The 22,353-nt window shown below is 34.7% G+C and overlaps 1 protein-coding gene across 6 annotated transcripts in view; it reads right to left on the bottom strand.

Annotated features, from left to right (window-relative positions):
* Positions 1–22,353, bottom strand: part of CSN1b (COP9 signalosome subunit 1b) — a 400,996-nt gene that overhangs the window by 226,378 nt on the left and 152,265 nt on the right. For all 6 annotated transcript variants that reach the window (XR_016547831.1, XM_090387802.1, XM_090387801.1 and 3 more), the window contains exons 8-9: positions 15,249–15,343; positions 9,371–9,476 (exon numbers count right to left, since the gene is read on the bottom strand). Coding sequence is in view for 5 of the 6 variants with exons in the window: in XM_090387802.1 (XP_090243928.1) it covers positions 9,371–9,476; positions 15,249–15,343 (201 nt within the window). In the remaining variant the exon portion in view is untranslated. The remainder of the gene's footprint in view (positions 1–9,370; positions 9,477–15,248; positions 15,344–22,353) is intronic.

Here is a 22,353-nt window from a genome sequence, read left to right as displayed (position 1 = left end):
GAACTTATTCCTATTCTTTGCCGCCTTTTTTCACTTTCTTATTCCAAAGGTGTTTTTCCTTCTGCTTGGAAATTTGCTCATATCTAGCCAGTTCCTAAAAATGGTGACAAATCCCTCCCATCCAATTATCGTCCCATTGCAATTACTTCTATTCTTTCTAAAGTAATGGAGAAATCAATTAACCGCCAACTCTTAAACTACCTAGAAACCTTCCGTCTGATCAACGATCGCCAGTATGGATTCCGTCAGTGTCAATCCACTGGTGATGTTCTGGCTTATGTTACCCATTTATGGACTAATTCAATGGAAAGGTTTGGTGAAACACAAGTAGTTGCTCTTGACATCTCAAAGGCTTTCGATCGTGTTTGGCATAAAGGTCTTCTAAACAAGCTTCCATCTTATGGTTTGCCAACTGTTTTTAGAAATTGGTTATCCAGTTTTCTCTCTGATCGCTCACTGAAGGTGATGGTAGATGGCTCTCTGTCTTCTAACTTCTCCACTAATGCCGGTGTCCCCCAAGGTTCAGTTCTTTCCCCCACTCTTTTCCTCTTGTATATTAATGACCTTCTTCCATTGACTGGAAATCCTATCCATAGTTTTGCCGATGATAGCACATTGCATTCCACTTTCCATTTTGAGAAACCTTGCCCTGTTCAATCAGCTTCAACTTCTCGAAAATCTGCCCTCTTCAGGTAATTCTCCAGTGGGGCAAAGACAACTTAGTTGATTTCAACCCTTCTAAAACTCAGTCTTGTCTTATATCTCGCAAAAAGGATTCTTCTGCTCCTATGCTTATCTTTAGTGACACTCCGATTTCTAGGCAAAATGATATATCTCTTTTGGGGATTACCCTGACTTCTAATCTCTCATGGCACAAGCACATTACAAATATTGCTTCCTCTGCATCTAAAAAACTTGGTTTTCTCTTTCACTCTCGGCGTTACTTTTCTTCCAAACAGCTGCTCACTCTGTATAAATCGCAAATCCGCCCTGCCATGGAATATTGTTCCCACATCTGGGGTGGTGCCCCCAAAACCCCTCTCAGGCTTCTTGAGTCCATTCAGAAGAGGGCAGTTAGGTTAATTAATGATTCATCTCTAACAGAGTCTCTCCACTCGCTGTCTCATAGGTACTGTTTCTGCTGAATGCCTCTTCTACAGATACTTCCAAGGGTACTGTTCTTCTGAATTGGCTTCTATAATTCCCGCTCTCTCTTTCAAAACAGTCTGAACACATGATGCCACCAGCCAATATCCATTTACTGTCCAACTTCAAACTCACAGAACCAACTTTTCATCTTCCTCGTTTATTCATTCAACTGCCGTTTTCTGGAACAACCTTCTTTCATACGTATTTCCTGAAAATTACTGTCTACAGAAGTTCAAGTCCAATGTCCACAAATATCTTCTTTCGTCTTCTCAACCTCTAACCCAAGCACAGTACTAAGTACTATAGGTTCTAATACCTCTTGTGTTTGGGGTTTACATAAAAAAAAAAAAAAACTTCTATTCTTTCTAAAGTAATGGAGAAATCAATTAACCGCCAAATCTTAAACTATCTAGAAACTTTCCATCTGATCAACGATCGGCAGTAGGCCTTCTGTCAGTGTTGATCCACTGGTGATATTCTTGCTTATGTTACCCAACTATGGACAAATTTGGTGAAACTCAAGCTGTTGCTCGATGTTTCAAAGGCTTTTGATTATGTGTGGAATAAAGGTCTTCTAAATAAACTTCCATCTTATGGTTTTTGTAACTGGTATAAAGTTTTCTCTCTGACAGCTCACTGCGAGTGATGGTAGATAGCGCTGCCTTCTAACTTTTCCATTAATTGTGGTGTTCCCCAAGGTTCAGTTCTTTCTCTCCCTCTTTTCTTCTTGTATATTAATGACCTTCATCCACTGACCAGAAACCTATCCATAGTCTTGTTGAGCACACTGCATTCCTCCTTCCAGTTTGAGAATCCTTGCTCTGCACAAACAGCTTCAATTTCTTAAATGCTAATCTCCAGGCTCCTATGCTTATCTTCAATGACACTGATTTTTAGGCAAGATCAGATATCTCTACTGGATTACTCTGACTTCTAATCTCTCTTGTCATAAGCACATTACAAATATTGCTTCCTCCACATCTAGAAAATAGCTGTTCGCTCTGTACAAATCCCAAATCCATCCCAAACAATGGACAGTGCCCCCACAACCTCTCTCTCTCTCTCTCTCTCTCTCTCAGGCTTCTAGATTCCATTCAAAAGAGGGCAGTTATGTTAATTACTGACTCATCTCTAACAGCCTCTCTCCACTCTCTATCTCATAGATGTTTTTATTCTGTATGCTTTTCTGTAGATACTTCCATGGGCACTGTTCTTGTGAATTGGCTTCTATAGTTTCCACTCACTCTCTCTCTTTTCCAAAGCAGTCTGAACATGTGCCGCATTGAGTCAAAATTCTCTTACTGTCCAATTTCAAACTCAGAGAACCTATTTTTTTCTTCCTCTTTATTCATTCAACTTGTTTTTTGGAACAACCTTCCTTCGCACGTATTTCCTGAAAATTACAACCACTTCTACAGGAATTCAAGTCTAATGTCAACGAGTATCTTCTTTCATCTAATCAACCTTCAGCCCATGGTACAAAGTATTATAGGTTCTATTATTTTGCATCTACATTCACACATGAGGAGTTATTAAGGGAGGAAAATGCCAGAAGTTTATCTAACTATAACAGGGTGCTTAATACTTTTGTAATAACTGAGAGCAAAGTGGAGGAGAAATTGTTGAAGTTCAACATAACATAGGCACCTGGGGTTGATGGGATCTATCCAGTTATATTAAAGGGGACAGCAAAGGAAGCAAACAAACCCTTAGCCATAATTAGGAGAGCATCCATGGATTGGGTATGTGCAAATGTATCCTCAATTCACAAAGGGGGGTTTTCAAAGGGTAACACGAGTAATTACAGAACTGTTAGTTTAACTTCTGTTCCTGGGAAAATAATGGAGTCACTGGTTAAAGATGCATTGCAGGATCATCTAGACAAGACTGCAGTAATAATTCAGACACAGCATGGGTGTGTTAAAGGGAAGTCTTGTCTGACCAATTTGATTGGATACTATGATGCACTTACAAAACAACTGGATGCAAAAAATAATTTTGATATCAAATACTTGGATTTCAGGAAAGCTTATGATGCTGTTGTGCATGCTGTATAAATTGGAGCAGTATGGTATTAAGGGCAAGTTGAATTGGATGCAAAATATAATTTTGATATTGTATACTTGGATTTCAGGTAAGTTTTTGATACTGTTGCACATGGAAGACTACTGTACAAATTGGAGCAGTATGGTATTAAGGGAAAGTTGCTGCAATGGATAAAAGGGTGATTGAGTGGGAGAAGACAGAGTGGTAATCAGTGGATGCTGCTCTTTGTGGACCAATGTTAGTGGAGTCCCACAGGGTTCAGTGTTGGGCCCACTGTTGTTTTGTATATTTATCAATGATATTGATGAAGGTATATTAGGCTTACTGTCAAAGTTTGCAGATGATACAAAGGTTGGCATGGTTGTTAATGACAGTAATGGCAGTGTGCTACTGCAATACGATCTACAAATTTTGGGTGGATGGGCTGAGAAGTGGCTGGTGTTGTTGTTGTTATTTGGTTTTTAGGAGCATTAGCAACTAAGGCCATATTGCTCCGGGATATGCGGTGGTCATTCCCTGACCTTTCCGCATCCTCCGTATTTGGTGGTGACGGGCTCGAACCACGGTCTAATCAAGAAGCGTGTGCTATGCACTGCTGCTCCTTCCCACCTGGCTACGGAGGCGTCGAGAAGTGGCAACTGAAGTTTTGCATGTATCAATACTTTGCATTGACATATGCAAAGTATTGCATATGGGTAGAAGTAACCCCAGAGGACTGTACCAACTGTGTGGCACTACACTTAGGGTGGTAGAAAATGAAAAAGACCTAGGAGTGATTCATCAAAGATATGAAGTTTTCTAAGCAATGCAGACTAGCTGCCAGTGCAGGTTATGGGGTATTGTCAATTATGTACAGGAATTTTGCTAGTAGGGAAAAGGAGGTGATTATCCCTTTGTATAAGGCAATGGTCAAGCCACGCCTTCAGTACTGCGTACAGGTCTGGAGGCCTCATTTTAAGAAGGATGGAGAGTTGCTTGAGCATGTACAGTAAACCCCTGCTATTCGCGGTATCTGTATTCGCGGTTTCGTGATCACCGATTTAATATAAAATGAAACCTAAAAAAAATGTGAATTTTAAAGCACCGTGAATATTTTCCGCCATAAAAAAACATGGGCGTGGCTACAATTCTTCTCCGGTCAAAACAGCGCTCAGTGGGTGGGGGAGAGGGATGACAAAATTGCTAACGTGGATGTTTCTTGCTAATCCTTGTTCAGTACGTGTTATGAGCTTGCCATGGAAGGTTTCATCATTTGCTTTTAATTTATATGCTTATAAATTGAATAAATTTATCAATTTATAAATTGATATGCATACAAAAATGATAAATCTACCGTTTTGTAGTGTAAAACAGACTTTTTCGAGTGTGTTAACAGAAGAAAGTGACTTTATTGTAGACAAGTTCTTTAAATATGGCTACGAATAACAAGAGAAATGTGAAAATATCAAAGAAGGTGATGACATTAGCGAATAAAATTGAGTTATTAGATAAAATTTTTAATGGTGAAAGTGTCTCCTCAGTGGCTAAACATTATAAAATCAATGAGTCAACGGTACGATCAATCAAAAAATCAGAAGAAAAAATCCGCCGTAGTGTCCGTGAAAACGCGCTAATTGCTTCGAAAATTTGCTTTGTAACTTGTGATATTAAATTAGAAAAAATGGAAAAGGCTTTAAATCTGTGGATAGAAGACCGAACTCAAAATAAAATTCCGTTAAGTTCACTCATCATTCGTGAAAAGGCAAAACTCCTTTATCAACACTTTAGCGAAACTGGTTTAGTACTGGCGGGATAAGTTTTTTAGCTAGCAAAGGCGCTGGCTTGAAATTTCTAATAAATATTACATTTAATATTAAATTGTTTCTTATTTTCATTTCAATGCCATATGCCTGCATTTCACTATGTACTGTCTATGTACATAGTCATATTATGAAAGTACATATAATACATACATAGACACAATTTTAGACTAGTTTTTCTTATATACTGTATTTCATACTTTGGAAAGGAACCCCTTTATTACCATGGGAGCCATAACTCAGTATTCGCGGCATTTCTCAGGAACGTAATCCCCGCAAATAGTGGGGGTTTACTGTACAGAGAAGGGCAACAAGATTAGTGAAGGGAATCTCTTACCAAGAATGGCTTAAGTTCTGCAAATTGCAGTGGCTGGAGACTAGGCACCTGTGAAGTGATCTGATTGAGGTGTATAAGGGCTTGAATGGGCTGAGCACATTGAACTCTGATAGGATTCTTACGCTTACTCAAATTACAAACCTGAGGGGGTATAAATTCAAATTGATGAAAGACAGTTGTAGAACGGATGTGTGGAAAATTGCCTTTAGCCAGAAGGTAGTTAATCGCTAGAACAAACTTCCATCTGTCGTTGGAAGTTGATAGCTTAAATAAATTCAAGGAGGAATTGGACAAATTTTTATAGGGAATGGTTGTATGAAACTGTTTTTTTTTTTTTTTTTGGCTGATGCTACATAAGCTCATATGCTTGCTTTTTTGCTTCACATGCCTCTATTACTACTATTACTATTACCTATCGTTTTTGGGGTTTTCATAAAAAAAAGAAAAGAAAAAAAGCAACTAACAATTTTCACAAAAAATTGCAGACAGAGCTTAAAAGAGAGTTTTGATAGATTCGAATTGCCAATCAGAATACATAAAGAGGAACACCTTAGTTTAATGAGATGACTCAATAAAAGACTAGCTTTCATTCATGTGTTATGTTTTAAGATACTCCATTATTGTTATTTGTTAGTGGTCCTACAGGGTGTGAGAAGGCTACAAAAATTGAAACTCTTGTATGTGACAAAAGAGGATCTTCTCTGATGAACCAACTGTTCTAGCAACTCTAACAGAAAGTGGCTAATGCTACATGTAGAATTACTATGTATGCAGCATTTTCTATTCCACTTAATTATCCAACATAAAAAGAGAGAGAGAGAGAGAGAGAGAGAGAGAATTATCATCAGATGTGGCTAACACCATTTTATGTAATTTCAGAAATGTAAATACAATCACAGTTGACTGTGATCACCTTTAGTCACACAGGTGACAGAAATTTGTTTGGTTCTCAACAGCTTAAGAATGTACACCTAAGGCTGAAACAGATATTCGAGAACAAGAAGGATTTTGGTGGCTTTTTTTTTTTTTTTTTTTTTTTTGCAATTTCCAACAGCTTCTACCACTTGGAGAGAAGCATGTTTTCTATGTACCTCCATTTGATCCAACTTAGGAGCTAGCATACAAAGCTGTGAAAAAAATCTTACTCTATATGAAACTTGAAATTATGAAGCACAAAAATAGCATAACTTTTGCTATAGCATTAGATCATATGGCTGATGGAACTATGAGCACTGATAACATTACATTAAAATTGCATCTCTAGAAGCCTTTGTTCCACCTCTGAAGGCTTACAGAGATGCAATTTTAAAGACTGTCACGGGAGATTACAATTATAAGACGTGTATGGACTTCCCAAATTCTGTGTTACTTGGAGTCAGACGTCATTACTCTAATAATGTAGATATGATTGATGGTCTTGTCAATGGAATCACAGGTATTATTACAAAAAATACAATATGCTAAAATAAAGAATAATGGAGAATTGAATTGAAGATAATTGTTGAATTGAATAATTGAAGATTCAGAAACATGCAGTAAATGTAAATGTACAAAATATGGAAGATAGTCATAACTCAGCAATAATAATCCCTGTAGACTTCATACAAGAGCAATCACCACAAGCAAAGAAAATAACTTACACATATGAAGAAAGCAATTTCCTGATTATTATAAATCTCAAGGAGAAACATATATTAAAGTAGTTGCAAATTTAAAAGCTAGAATGCCTTGATCACAAGTATACCTTACATGTTCAAGAATGATGATAGCCCAGCTGCAAGGGAAACAAAGTGCCTGCAAGAACATAAAAATTAATTCCTAAATTCAGCTTTTTATAAGATGCACAAAATACAGATATGTTCCACAATGTACAGAGCTTCCATTGCCACCAGAAGGACATTATTACTCATTGAGCTGTCCTATTAAGCAATGTGTTGCTATTCATTCAGAACATGGACAGTCAAGAACAATTTGTTCATTATACCAGAATTCAGCAAGATCAAATGCATTGACTGTCCATGTCCTGTGTCCAATTGTCCAATGTGAGAAAACCAACTGGTGTGGCTATTTTCAGAAAATAGACACATGTCAACATTATTTTTGCAAGTTACTTGTAAAATCTTATTCCAAGGACATTCAGCAAAGCAAATTGAAATCTACACTTCCTTTAGCAATGAAATTAAAATTATTACAATTAACTCATCACTAGGAGCATTAGGGCACTATTTTTGGATATGTTCTGTATATCCAAAAAAAAGTACTCTTCATGAATTTCTTATTTCAACAGAGCTAAAAATCTATAGCTTGTAACTTTAACATACGCTTTCAAAGTAACAAGGCTTCGAAAACCATGTTTCAACAGTATGATATGAGATTTGCTTCAGATTCATCACAATCAACAATATACAAACACACTACCACTGACACTATTTTTACTTCCTGTGAAACAGAAGTAGGAATTCACAAAAGCTTCTTCAATTAACAAAAACCATCATGGGCATATTTTAAGACATGAGATATTGCATGCCTAAGAATCATATATCGCCCATTATTATTTCAAAGTGAAAATGTCTAAACAAAAGTTGAAGAGAGATTCCACTATTAAAACAGCATTTTATACAACTATTAAAGAATGCATCAGTAAGTTTGTTATTCTGGAAGAAGCAGACAAGTCTAGCAATTCATTTCTCATAACTTTCTAGTTTTTATGTTGCACCATTATATGTATATACTCCATTTCATTTTTAAGGAGTTTATTTTACATGGTCTCAGTTCAACTATAAAGCTAGGAGAGTCTTGAATAACGAGGTAAATGAGGTTTAATAGTGCATTATAATAGTTTGGCACATTTACATATAAATAAAGTTCTTTTTCTGTTTAAACATATAGGTGTTTTATTTATTGTACCTTAATCAGGTACATGCTTTACATATAAATGGAATACAACTGAATGTTATGATCCAGTTGGAAAAATATTTTTTACAGTGTGTATTTCTGCTTCAGTAATTTAGCATATGTTGAGTCTCTGTGGGAAGGAAGAGAAAAAAAAAAGGATAAGAACTATTTCATCCTTGGAAAATTTGTAAAATAATAAGAGAAGTTTACCTAAACATAGTACATAGAACACTTCCGTATGATACTCTCCAGAAATTAAAAACAAAAAAATCTCCAGAAACAAAAATTTCTGGTGAGTATCATACAGAAGTGTTCTACGTACTACACTGAGGTAAACTCCTCTTATTATTTTAAAAATATTAATATCAACATAGAACGTGCTGAGCATTACAGCTCTGATTCATACTATCCTTGGGAAATGTAAACTACTGAATTTATTCATGTGCCTAAGTTCTGAAACTTCTACGTAGTAATTAAAATGCACCTAAAATGTAATGCAATGTGTACATAACTTGTGTAATTTGTAATTTTGTGACATCCATACCATAACATGTTACTAAGCGGTGATCATATTTCAGTGGCTGAGTTTATAAATCAGACATATGCACTTCCAATAATAAATGCTACTATAACTTACTTTGATATTAAATTTGATAATTGAGAACTATTAAAATAATTGATAATTCCTATATTCTATTATATTATAAATCAACAGGGATTACCTTTATTTTAGATATAGGAAGCTTCTTTTCCAACTCTCCTAGTCCAACTCGCTAATAATTCTTGAGGATGGCAATATCTATTTTGTAAACCAGGTGGGACATCTTCCCCCCTGTCAGAACCATAGTGTTCAGACTGTGCGGTCTGAACACTATGGTTCTGACAGGGGGGAAGATGTCCCACCTGGTTTACAAAATAGATATTGCCATCCTCAAGAATTATTAGCGAGTTGGACTAGGAGAGTTGGAAAAGAAGCTTCCTATATCTAAAATAAAGGTAATCCCTGCTGATTTATAATTTGATATTAAAACATGAAACCTTATAAACAACTTGAGAAAGAAAATATTTATTCATTAAGCTTCCCAACTATAAATTAAAATATTAAGTTTTTTAAATAATGCTGATACATATAAGCAGTACTTACTTTTATTTCATCTAAATGCTTTAGGCACGAAGCATACTTTGACTCATAGAACCTAAAGATAATGTCACGTAGCTGTGGCTCTAATTCAAGAAAGAGCTTGAAGGAACTAAACAAACAAGCAAGAGATTAAAATTTAAAAAAAAAAAAAAAAAAAACATTGGTATTCAAGTAAGGAAAGTATTATTAGTAGCTTAAAAAGTATCACTTCCTATGGTTTCCTAACAGGACTATTAAAAAAAGAATGATCATAATTTTTTAATTATTTATTTGCCATAATGGTATAAGTAGAGCTTAGTCTCAGCCTGAAAATAGCATTGGGCAACTAAGTTTGATACTAAGTGCATCAATCTCGCTGTGGAGGCCTATTATTTCATACTGCAAGTACTGAAGTAAAGGGCCTCCACAGTTTATTTATGCACTTTAAATAAAATGCACTGCTCCATGGACAAGTATATTGCTATGTATTTAAAATGTATGTCATTTCCCACATGTAGGTTTTGACCCTACTTGGAGTCTTATTGGTGAGTGAATGACCTAGCAATGAGAAATATCTGCAATATGAGATGCTTGATGATAGAAGTTTACTCAACAAGTTTAAGGCAAAGGCTTTAAGGTATATGAAATCTATAAAAGAGTTTTACAACTAAGGTGTAGCCTGAGCCTGCATGCAGCATTAGAAATACATTAAGCATATTTCTATAAAATAAATAGCAGCAAACTTCTCCAACAGAAAAGTGTGATTTTTTATTTAAAAGCATATCCATAGCATTCTCCAAAATCTTGTGAAAATCTACCTTTTGGCATATTTCTCAAAGCATCCTGTGTTGCTTCTGTTTGCTGTTTCTGAAGAGGTAGATTTATGTTCCCTTATTTATTATTATATATTTTTTTAATGTATGAAAAATACAAAAGTCACAGGGTGCCAGGATTATACAAATAGTTTAATACACATCTGATATTTATAGAAGCTTCTACACAACTTCCCTTTTAAATTGTAGCAAAATTTAAGTGGCTTGCAATTCATGCATATTAGCCATAATTAAATAAGTGAAAATAACTGTCTTTGGATTAGTGATATGCCAAATGTGTGTAGTGCTGTACAGCAGGGTTCCCAATCTTTTGCCACTCAAGTCGCATGAAAAAAGATGCACATTCACAGCACACCTAAATAACATTGCCATTGAAATTAATGGAGTTTTTCCTAATCTTGAGGCACACTTGAAAAGGATTGCAGCACACCAGTTCTGCTGGACTGCAAATTATAAATCTACTGCATGATGGCAGTCTTAAATGCTTAGTTCATGCATTTTTAGATTGATAAAAAAATAAAGTGTAAACAATTGAAGAACTGTTGCACAACTATAAAAATTTAGGTGGCAAATCTCTTAAAATACATTTAGGAATGAACAAGGTGAAAAGTTCATCAGAATATATTTAAAATGGAACAAACCATCACAAGTGATTGTTGATTTTTGAAAAGAGAAGTGGCAAAAAAAAGTATCTGAAAACAATGATAAATAAAATAAAAAGGGGAAAAAATAACTTTTAAATTATCTTTTTGAAATTTTAGAACTTTTGTACTTACCTTTTCTATATAATTAAGATCAAACAGCAAATAAAAAGAATGGGGTGAAAAAAAAAATCCAACTGGGAGAAATGAAAAGACACTATCCACAAATGCATTCTATATAAGATGTTAGCATTAAAACACCAGAAACAGTATATAAAATGGGGGGGGGGGAGAAATTACACTTTATTTTTTTGTGTAATTTTTATGAAATTACACTTTATTTTTGATTGCCATATGTGTATGAATTCAAGATCATTGATAGTTTATCACCACAATGAAAAACTTAACTGTGCAGTTATCAGAAGCAAGTTACTTATATTAAAGAAGCTCTGCTATTTAATCTTAATTGATAGTAATACAGTAACTAGAATCCTTCCTCACTATAATCCTATTGTTGTTGTTAGATTCAAATTAACAATGGACCACATTGTGGTATTGTGTATAATATCCATACAAGCTCATGAGCTGATTCACATGTGAGCTGAAAAACTCACAAGGGAAAAATCATACTCAATCCACCTGAGATCGGCTAACAATACAACCTCAATCAAATAGGACTTGAGAAATTCCTCCAATCTTCAATGGGAATCGAACGCAGACTTCTCCAAATGAATGAGAAGTAGCAAAACCAGTAGGCTGTCAAGTAGAGCTATAATCCTAAGAATATTTCTATATGATATAAAGATATGCTGTTTAATTAATAAATAAAAGTTTATTCCCTTTTAAATAATATTATTTTTATTTTTTACATAAAAGAAAAAAATAAAATAAACTGTGCATGCTTCAACTCTTTGTATATCATCACATGTTGCTGTGTGGGCAATATGTAAATAGTTGTGGGCAAATAAAATATTTTTGTGGCAAACAGGTTTGGTTTGGTTTATTTTTTTTTTTTAGGAGCATTAGCAACTAAGGCCATATTGCTCCGGGATATGCGGTGGTCATTCCCTGACCTTTCCGCATTCTCCGTATTTGGTGGTGACGGGCTCGAACCCCGGTCTAATCAAGAAGCGTGTGCTATGCACTTGCTACTCCTTCCCACCTGGCTACGAAGGCGCCTGTGGCAAACAGACATAAATAGTATTCAATATTAGTGAACAGAGAAAACAAGACATGTTGATTATTGGCTGATAAGTATTTTTCCACCTCCGACAAAAACCTGATGCAATTAACACCTTTTAAGAATCTTTATTGCAAGATTTTAATACACTACTTTAGGGTGAATAATATAAACTCCATTTCAGCTCATTTCCAAAACGGTATGGAAAAGCAGTTGAGAAACTTCCTTTTATCACAAAAGTATGTTGTGTTAATCGGGAAATAAGTGCATTATGTTATCTTCAAGTGTACGTATGGGATAGTACAATGTTTGGTTGTTTTGGCTCATCAACTTATTACTTTGATCAGAGTGTGTGTGTCTATCTGTTCAGAAGAAAAGTAACACCAAGCAAAGGAGAAAACCCAGTTTTTTAATGTCAAATAAGCAATATTTGGGGTATGCTTATGCCAAGAAATGTAAGAAGTTAGTGTTAGTGCCAGTAAAGATGTGCTCTATGTCTAGAAATATTAGTATTGTTGAAGATGAGCATGGGAACAGTAGTCTTTGTTCTTTGAGAAGTAAGACAAAAATAGGTTTTAGGAGTGAAGTTAATAAGTCCTTCTTCCCAATGGAGAATTACCTGGAGACTATTACTTAAAGAATTGGTGGTGGACATTCAACAAGTTGTAGTTGTTCATGTAGAGCAGATCTGGTCAAATTGGAATTTAAACAAATAAATGTATCTTTACTGTGAGAATAGAAACGCATGGTATATACAATACCACAGTAGCCAAAGGCCAGGGCTTAACAACAGAAAATGATCATGTTATCATGCACTAGAAAGAATTAAATAAATAAAATTTACAATGAAACTGAACAGGCTTAAGAATAGTAAAATTACAAAACAACAGTAATTAGTAAGGTGCTCAGGTAGAATCGCAACAATTTTGATCTACAGGAATGAACACTGGTGCTTACTATGTAAAGTGGATGCAAGGAGGCAGCATCTTCAGGATTCCACATTTTCAGAAGTCCAATATAAATTGTTCATAAATAACACACTGTGGAAAGGGAGGAATCTGTCCACCAAGGTCAGCTTGTGTTTGTTTGCTATGGGCAACATGAACCCAAGGCAGTTCTGAGGAATTTTCCAAGCACAGGTATTACAGATACTGAGTCCAGTAACTTTCCTGGTGAACATTTTTACTGTGAATGCTAGTCTGCATTCATGAATCAAGATCATAAATTCAAATTGAGTAGTCAGTTGTAGAATAGAGATGTGCGGAAATTTGTCTTTTGCCAGTGGGTGGGTGGTTGATTACAGAAACAAATGTCCATCTGTCGTAGAAGCTGACAGCTTAAATAAATTCAAGGCTGAACCTTAACAAACTTTTGGAGTGAATGGATGGGTGAAATGGGAAATTTTTTTTTTTTTTTTTTTTTTGGCTGATGCTCTATATAAGCTTGTTGCATCATATGCCTCTACTAATGCTAATCTGGTTGGGCAATCATTGCACTGACCAAAGCTTTAGTCAATGACATCCTAAGTCTTGCTTGTGGTCATAAATTTAAATTAAAAAAGGATGGCTGTATGACAGATACGTGAAAATTTGCCTTAAGACAATGACTGATTGTGAGAAAATTTTCCATCTGATATTGTGGAAATAGGTGCTTGTAATAAATTTAAGGAAGAATTAGACAAATTATCAAAGGGGATGGACACATGAGATGCATTCTGGTTTTTTTTTTTTTTTTTGCTGATGCTGTATAAGCTTGCTTCCTTACATCATCAGAATTCTGCAGGTTAAGCCTGCTTAAATGTGTGAACCAGTTTTCAATGTGAAACTTTGAAGGTAGTGAATTTTTAGCTCAGTAATAGATGTTTCTCCACCCCCCCCCCCTTTTAGGTTGATAGAGTGTGTGATGGCAGACCTTTTTAGTTTGTTAAATTTTGTCATGGCTTGTGAAAAAGAAGTTTGAATAGTCTGTGTCAGACAATGATTTCCTATATGCTCTATAACATTTGTTCATGTTTAAAAGCAAAAGAAAAAAAAAAAAAAAAAAAAGCCTTAGAAATGGAAGAGTCAGATGAAAGTTTGGAGGCTGAAATCTTAACAAATGATGAAAGCCATGTAGTAAAAAAAACCAAACAAATCGCTATCCCAATGGGACAGGTGAGAAGACTGTTCCAGGAATAAAAATTTAGAAGGGCAGCACATGAGCTTGGTTCAAAAATTTTATTTTTAAAGCATCTCCTTTTAATTTTTGGCTTGTCATTACTTTTGCACTGAATACTGGGGGGGGGGGGAATAATAATTAACAAGATCTTGGTCAAAATTAAGAGAGGCACAAAGGTAGATCACAGATGAGTGTGTTATTCTATCCAGTCGGAGAAGAAATAATGGACTCAAGATTGGCACTTTCAAATTGTTTTTAACATATTTACTAAGGAGGGGAACTTGGACAAGTTGAAATTACCATAAATGATAATTCTATTCTTTTTAGCAGGACACAATGACATAAAAGCAGCACATTTCAAATATTGGATTCGGAGAAATATATACACACCAATAACGTTAATGAAGGTGAAGTGGAATTTAATTCTGATATGTAATGCCTTGAAACTAAATTAACGATATTTATTTTCAAGAAATAATTCATTCAAATTTCGTTTTTTTAATGAAAATTGTAATTCATATGCCTTCTTTTGAAGTGTGAAACAGGAAGCAGAGTTGTATACAGTTAAGTTGGGAACCAGGATTTCATTCTGCTCAAGGGTAGACCATGATTCAGTTAGGACCATAAGATGAAATGCCTGAGAGAATATGATAATGCAAAATACTTTTCTTCATGACTGTACAGGCACTCATAAATCAGGTTACTATACCCTTCCACATCAATAGAAAACTGCTATTTATGTGACATAATGCAATACCAAGGCAACTTGTAGTGAAGCTGGCAAGTGCTATAATAGTGATCTCTTTGGGGCAGAAATTTCATTCAGGTCAATTCTGATTGGTCTATTGTGCAACCGATTTTCAAGTAAGGTGAATATTAGGCAGGTGTCAAGTAAGGTGAATATTAGGCAGTTACTAATTATAAAGGGCAAGTGAAGTCATCTTACAGAAGAATATTTTAACATAGCCTAAGAGTGAATGTTTGTTTTACACTTCTGAGCACTTTATCAGTGGGTCATTCATTTAGTAGAAATGTCAAGATATATCCTCTGCTGCAATAATTTAGTAAGCATGCAAATTATTTTTACTTACCTACTAGATATAACATTCTTTAATAATTCTTGTCTATCGAATGAGGCTAATGCACACAGTCCACCATACATGGCAACATTGTTTGGAGACAGCAACTGAAACAAAAAAAAAACTACATCTTTCATTTTTTCTAATGGCTATCCAACCCGAAAGTAGCTTTTCTTGTAAGGATTGTTTACTGATATGTTTAAGTAAGTTAAAGAAATGCAAAGCTTCTGTTTTGACTACTATAGAGACTACCATTAACCCAACAATATATCAGATTTGATTAATGAATGTTTTGTTTATAATTAATTTTATAATTTAATTTTAATTTTATAATTATAAAATTTCTCATATTGTGTTCCATAATCAGTATGTTCAAAATAAGTCCCTTTGAATTTGGGATGCACTGAACATTGTCAGTGATCTTTCTCCACATCAAAAATTAGAAATCACAAGGTAAAAAATTTCTGCTAGATTCACCCTTCTGTGAAACACACTGGAAATTAAATGCTTCTGCCAAAAATTAACAATGATTAAAAAAAAGTGTCCAACAGAACAATGGAAAAATTACTCCATCATTCTGAGGAGTACATAACTAGAATAGGCAACAGATTACTAAAAATTCTTACTTTTATATATAATTAGGAAATTAATAATTAATCTCTAAAAAGATAATTAGTTTTCTACTCTACACTTCTATTAATCACAAAAAAAAAGCTGTTAATTTAAGAAATAAAAATCAAATGAGCCTGAAGTGTAGCAACCTGTGTACATTACTTCACATATTAAATTTACTAAAAAAAGAAGTGAACAAGCCCTGCTTTTCTTGGATGAGTTGGTGCACAGAAATAGCACACATTTGACAACTTCTACATCTGCTGCTTCTACACCTGTTTAATTATTATGTTTCATTTCACAAACCAGCACATAATAGAATAGCATGGGCAATTATGCACAGGATTTTATAAGGGCAGACAATTATGATTCAAAAGGCAGGTGTTACAGAGAAACTGGTGCAATTGGGTCAATGCAATTTAATCTCCTCCCCCTATACACTTACTCATTATGATATTATATTGAGGGAGAGTATTAGCTGTACATCTTATGCTCACACTGTGTTTTTGTCCAACTATCTGAGCTTACTGGATACGTTTCAGATGCTGCTTAAGCAAAAAAGATATTCTGATGAAGTTTCTGAATATTTTTCTTATCAAAATGAACAACACCCCTATATTCTGTTTCCACTATATTTTATCTCAAGCTGCAATTGTATATTAAATTTCCAACTAGGACATCCTCTGTTTCATGTTGTCAAGTATTAAACTCAAGCAATTAACAATTAACCAAGCATTAGTACTTAATTACTTGTAATGGAATGATATGTAATTTTTCACAGCAAATGATATTAATGCAGAGAAAGATAATATTACATCACATGCAATGTTAAGTAAGCTTACTGAAACAGTTACAATTATTTTTAATGAAAAATGTAAAGTAACTAAATAACTGCAACAATGCAAGCACATAATAACACCAAAGTACTGTTTTGAAACTTAACTGAATAACACCACCAGGCCTACTAGGAGAATAAAAAAAATACTAAAATGAATAGAAGTATTTACAACAGAGCTATATAAGCTAAACTACAAAGGTAGAATAATTACAAAGCGAAATCAGGATTGAATAAAGATATTTAATCCCAATGCAAAGTAGTGCACTATAAGCTTAAATTGCAAGGTACAGTAATTACAAAGCTAAAATTAGGTTGCATACATAAAGCTATTTAACCCAGAAGCAATACAGTGCATTAATTGAAAACATACAGTCATTACAGAGTTGCACTAATTATTACAGAAGTGCTGAAGCTGATAAGCTAGGAAGAATTATTAAAAAAACATACTATGGAGGTGATCAGACTCAGTCCACAGGTGGGTCCACCAAGGCAATCAGGCACACAGTCAAGAGCCCAGTGCATAAAACAAAGAGAGAAATTGCTGCCTTACAATAAACTTTTAAAACAAAGGAACTGAATCAGGCAGTGTTGAGAAAATTCTGCCAAAATAATATTAAATTCAAAAGTATAAAAGGTTTGTTTGTTATTTGGTTTTTAGGAGCATTAACAACTAAGGCCATATTGCTCCGGGATATGCGGTGGTCATTCCCTGACCTTTCCGCATCCTCCGTATTTGGTGGTGACGGGCTCGAACCCCAGTCTAATCAAGAAGTGTGTGCTACGCACTGCTGCTCCTTCCCACCTGGCTACGGAGGCGCCAGTAGTATAAAAGATACTAACATATACAAGTAAGGCCAAATGGAGGTTAACATAAGACCAAAATACACAGATTAACTAGGAAGACAAAATTAATAAAATTTTGGCATCCTGCTAATAAAAAAAAACAACTTACCTGGAGAGCAGCAGGCTACAAGTAGTATGAAGGCAGACAGTGAAAATGTAGTGTAGAGATCTAAAAAATGGATTGAGAACAAGGACAGTAAATGGAACAAAATTTCCAAGAAATACTACTAGGAAGAGATGGTATATAGCAGAGCACTGGCAACCAAGGGGAGGAGATCAGGATTCGTAAAGTTGCATACAGCCAAGTAAAAATAATATTAAACATAATTCACAATAATGTACAACCATGGAGAATTAAAAATCTGTCAGGGAAGGAGACAGAGGAGGTATACTTCTCAATTAGAATATAAATCACTGTGGAAGTACATTTATACTTTGGAATTTAACATTAAGTTTGAACATAATGTTTGGGGCAAGGTTAAAATAACACCAACAAGAAATGTCAATATAATGATATCCCTGGTATACTGCATAAATAAATGCAGAAATTTGGGAGTGGGGGAAGGTCCACTCTCTTGCAGAAATTGGGGATGAAGATGGAGTAATACTGTACATTTCTCTGAGTCTAGGGTTACCATCCGTCCTCTTTTAACCAGATTTTTTGTCTAAAATTTTTGTCCAGGTAGATTTTTATAAATTTGTCTAAATGTCCAGTTTTTATATTATATGCCATTTTTTTATGCAAGCTTGATGAAAACTACTGAGTTACGTTATACAGAATCTTTTTCGGAATAGGAGACGATTCTTCAATTCGAATTTCCTTGTTCACAATTAGGCAGAAGACCCCGACGACGCTCAGTTTAGTGCATTGAGATTGTTACCAACCCACACCTGGTTCAGAATTTACACACATATAAATTTTTTTTTTTTTTTTTTTTTGATTTGGTAGTTGTTGGCGCATCGGCTTCTGTGGCCATATTGCACCTCCCAAGGTTTTTGCAGTACTTTGATCCAAGCCCGAGGCGGGAATCGAACCCACGACCTTTGGGTTGCCGGGCAGGTACTTTACCCACTCGGCTAGCCCGGTCGGCATATAAATTTTATATAGTCTAGCAATACAATATGTTGGTTAAGAGAGTAGATAATGTGTGAAGATTAGATGGTGTGCTAGAAAAAGATATATAAATTACAGGAATTCCAGCATGTCAAATAAATATTGACAGTTAGAGGGACTGTTTTCTCTAGAAATTGATTGCAGCATATCAAAATGTGGATTTGAGCTGTGTGCACACCAAACTGATCGAAAGTTGTGTACTGTCCACTAAATTTGGTATACTTATCAATGATCTAATCAAGAGGCAGACACTAGTTTATTTAATACCAAAGTTTACCTTTTTTTAAAATACTGTTTTTCATTTTAATTACAAAAATATTTATTATCCATCTTTATACCTGTAGGTACTTTTCTGCAATTAGGTTAGTTTAGTTGTGAACGTAAAACATAACCTAACCTTAATAAAATTTATGCTTCACTACTTACAATAAAAAATATTTATTATTATTTCAATTATAAAAATTAATATTATAAAGCCTATACTTCCCCTAAAATGCCTAAAAGGAAGTGCATGTTTACAGAAGAGATGAAAACCAAATTTCCATGTTTTGTATCTGGCCGAAAGGAATGGGAAGCTGAATGTAAAGTTTGCAGAATGGGGACATATGTTTCAGCAGCCAATAAAGGGGTTGGTGATTTGAAGCATTACACTGAAACTCAGAAGCACAAGAAAGCAGTTCGAGGTGAGGCCTCTTCGGGAAAGGTTACAGATTTTTTTGTCAAAGCTGTCGGTAAAATAGAATATGATCTGGCTGCTGCAGAGGGTACCTTTGCTTTTCACACTGTTAAACGTCATAGTAGTTACAAATCAATGGACTGCACAACTGTCATGTTAAAAAATGTATTTTTTGATTCTGAGATAGCAAAAAGATTTTCCTGCGCTAGAACCAAGACAGAAGCCATTGTAAACTTTGTACTTGCAAATCATTCTCTTAATGTTACTGTAAAAACTTTAAAAGAAAATAAAATTGCATACTGTGGAGTCTCAACTGATGGAAGTAATCATGGTTCTGAAAAAACCTTCCCATTAATTATTCAGTATAATTATTCAGTATTTTGATGTAAATGAAGGAGGGTTACAAACAAAATTAATTGAATTACAGAAGATGCCTAATGAGACTGCAGATACCATTTCTACGTATGTTAAAGAAACTCTTGAAAAAAATGGTTTGTGTGGAAAATGTATTGCATTCACTGGGGACAATTGCAATACAATGTTTGTAGGACTGAGACAAAATGAAGAAGGAAATAATGTCTTTGCAAAATTAAAGAAATTGTTGCCGTCTTGGTGGTGGTACCTATCAGAGAATAAGTAACATTAGTCTTCACCTTAGGTGAAGGTATATTTGTGTCAGACGGCACCTGGGATTTCTCCCATCTCCGCTCGCCTTAGGTGAAGCATTACTTATTCGAAGTAGTGCAATATCATGGCAACTCGTTGTGAAGGTATTCATAATATGAGATATAACTTAAAACGATGCTGTTATAAATATTCTGTTTACTCAGAAATGGCTGTGTATTAATGATGCTATTGCACTTAATATATACATAGTCTAAATTTGCTCGCAGCTTGAGGCTTTAGCCCTAAATGCATCTTAGAAATTGTTGCATAACAAGACTTTGATTGGAGTGGGCTGTCCTGTACATATTTTGAACAACTGTCTTCAGAATGCCGCAGAACTTTGGGAAGTTGATGTAGAGAACATTGTTTTTAAAATTTACCAGTATTTTCATAATTATACAGTCCGGACTGAATAGCTTAAGGAATACTGTGAGTTTGTTTAGATTGAATATAAACAGCTCCTTTCTCACAGCAAGACAAGATAGCTTTCATTATTTCCAAGCATCACAAGGCTCATAGATATGTTTCCAGTTTTACAGGCTTATTTTCTGTCCCAAGAAAAACCTCTCATTGTGATTAAAAGGTTCTTTGAAAATGGATTTAGTGAGATTCATCTTTGGTTCATGCAATCACTTATGAATGTATTCCATACACACATACAACGAATTGAAAGGGAAAGTAACTCAGCTGCAGAAGTGCTAGATGTCTTAGTCTCAGTGAAAGAAATTATCTCGAAATGGATGGATCACAACTTCATGCCATTAAGAGTAAAGGAAATGCTATACAAAACACATGAAGGACTTGTACTTGAATGTGAAAAATTTTCTAGTGATACAAAAAATCTGTATAGAAATTGCATGGAATATTTAGATTTGTGGCGTCACCATATGGAATCCATTTCCTGTTTTATGTGGATGAAAATGGATGCAGTACCAAGCTAGAACGATGTAGAATGTTCTATTTCCTACTTGATTGACAAAGGGGTAACAATTGATGATGTTAAGTATTTTGACCAATTTAACAATTTGGAGAAATTTTTTGAGGGTCAAATGAATAATAAAGACTTTAAAAAAATGCTTATGCATGAAAAGTGCGCTAAATATTTTAGTAATTCAAAAAATATTGAATTCCATTCGGAACTGTTGAAAATTGCCCAGTTTTTCTTTGCAATTCCTCCTCACAATTCAAATGTAGAGAGAGTATTCTCTCTAATGCAAAGTCAGTGGACGAAAGAAAGGAATAGGTTAAATGTCAATTCTGTAAAAGGTATTTTGTTTTTGCAGTACAATTTCAAACATATGTCATGCGTTGATTTTTGCACATATTTGAGAGGCAATCCAGAGCTATTGAAAGAAATAATTTCTCAAGACAAATATGAATGTACTAATCCTAGACATCAGTAAATGTGGTTTACATTGTCTTTATTTTATTATTTGCATAATATATTTGTCCTCTTTTTCTAATCCAAGATGAACTTTTTGTCCTCTTTTTATTCTCCCCAAAACATGTAAATGTCCTCTTTTTATGAGTGCAGAAGATGGTAACCCTATCTGAGTCACATTCCAACACAGAATTTCCCAGGATTTTGTCTGTTCTCCAGAGTTATATTTCCATTTCAACAGCATTTGAGAGTATGACTAAAGAAGAAATTATATCCTGTTGATAAAGATTCCAAGGGTGTTTTTTTTTTTTTCCATTTTATTTTAATATTTTATGCATACCCAATTTTTTTTTCCTGTTTAGTCAGTGTCATAAAGAACTTACATATGAATTCTAATCCACTCTTTTCTGAGGTTTGTTGTGATCATGAATCTTGTCAGCAGCTGTGTGGAAGCTCAGCTACAGAGGAAAAGTTCTCTCTTGATGGATCAGTGATTTGAGTAAAGGCTTAAAAGGTACAGAACTTGTCTGTACCTTTTCTTACAGTACGTGTTCTGTAGGAACACTTACTGCAAGAAAGTGTTCTGTAGGAACATTTACTGCAAGAAAAGGTACAGACAAGTTCAACAGCAGCTGGTTTTATAATTATAAGAAAAAATTCAGTCTTCATGGTGTAAAGTTGGTTGGGAGGATTGGCATCAAAAGACCACGAGGCTGCAAACGTTTCTTGCTCAGCTAACAATTTAGAGAGAGAGATAACAAGTCAAGAGTTTTAGCTTCTCCACCTCCTATTACTCTTTGTGTCAGTTAAACACCTGTCATGGATGAAATTTACAACTAATAAAGATAGATACAAACAGTAATCACACTTATAGTCATCTGATAAAAATGTTGTTGCCACAAGTAATCTACAGATTTATTTCCTGGTAAGAAAAGTGCATAAACTAATGGCAATTATAGAGAAAAGAAATATCATTATGTCTGCATC

The sequence above is a fragment of the Mastigoproctus giganteus genome, chromosome 13 (genome assembly GCF_048544385.1).
Source record: "Mastigoproctus giganteus isolate SK-2022 chromosome 13, ASM4854438v1, whole genome shotgun sequence".
NCBI classification, from domain to species: domain Eukaryota; kingdom Metazoa; phylum Arthropoda; class Arachnida; order Uropygi; family Thelyphonidae; genus Mastigoproctus; species Mastigoproctus giganteus.
The sequence above is the reverse complement of the archived record's forward strand: the minus strand, read 5'-3'. Positions and strand labels throughout refer to the sequence as shown.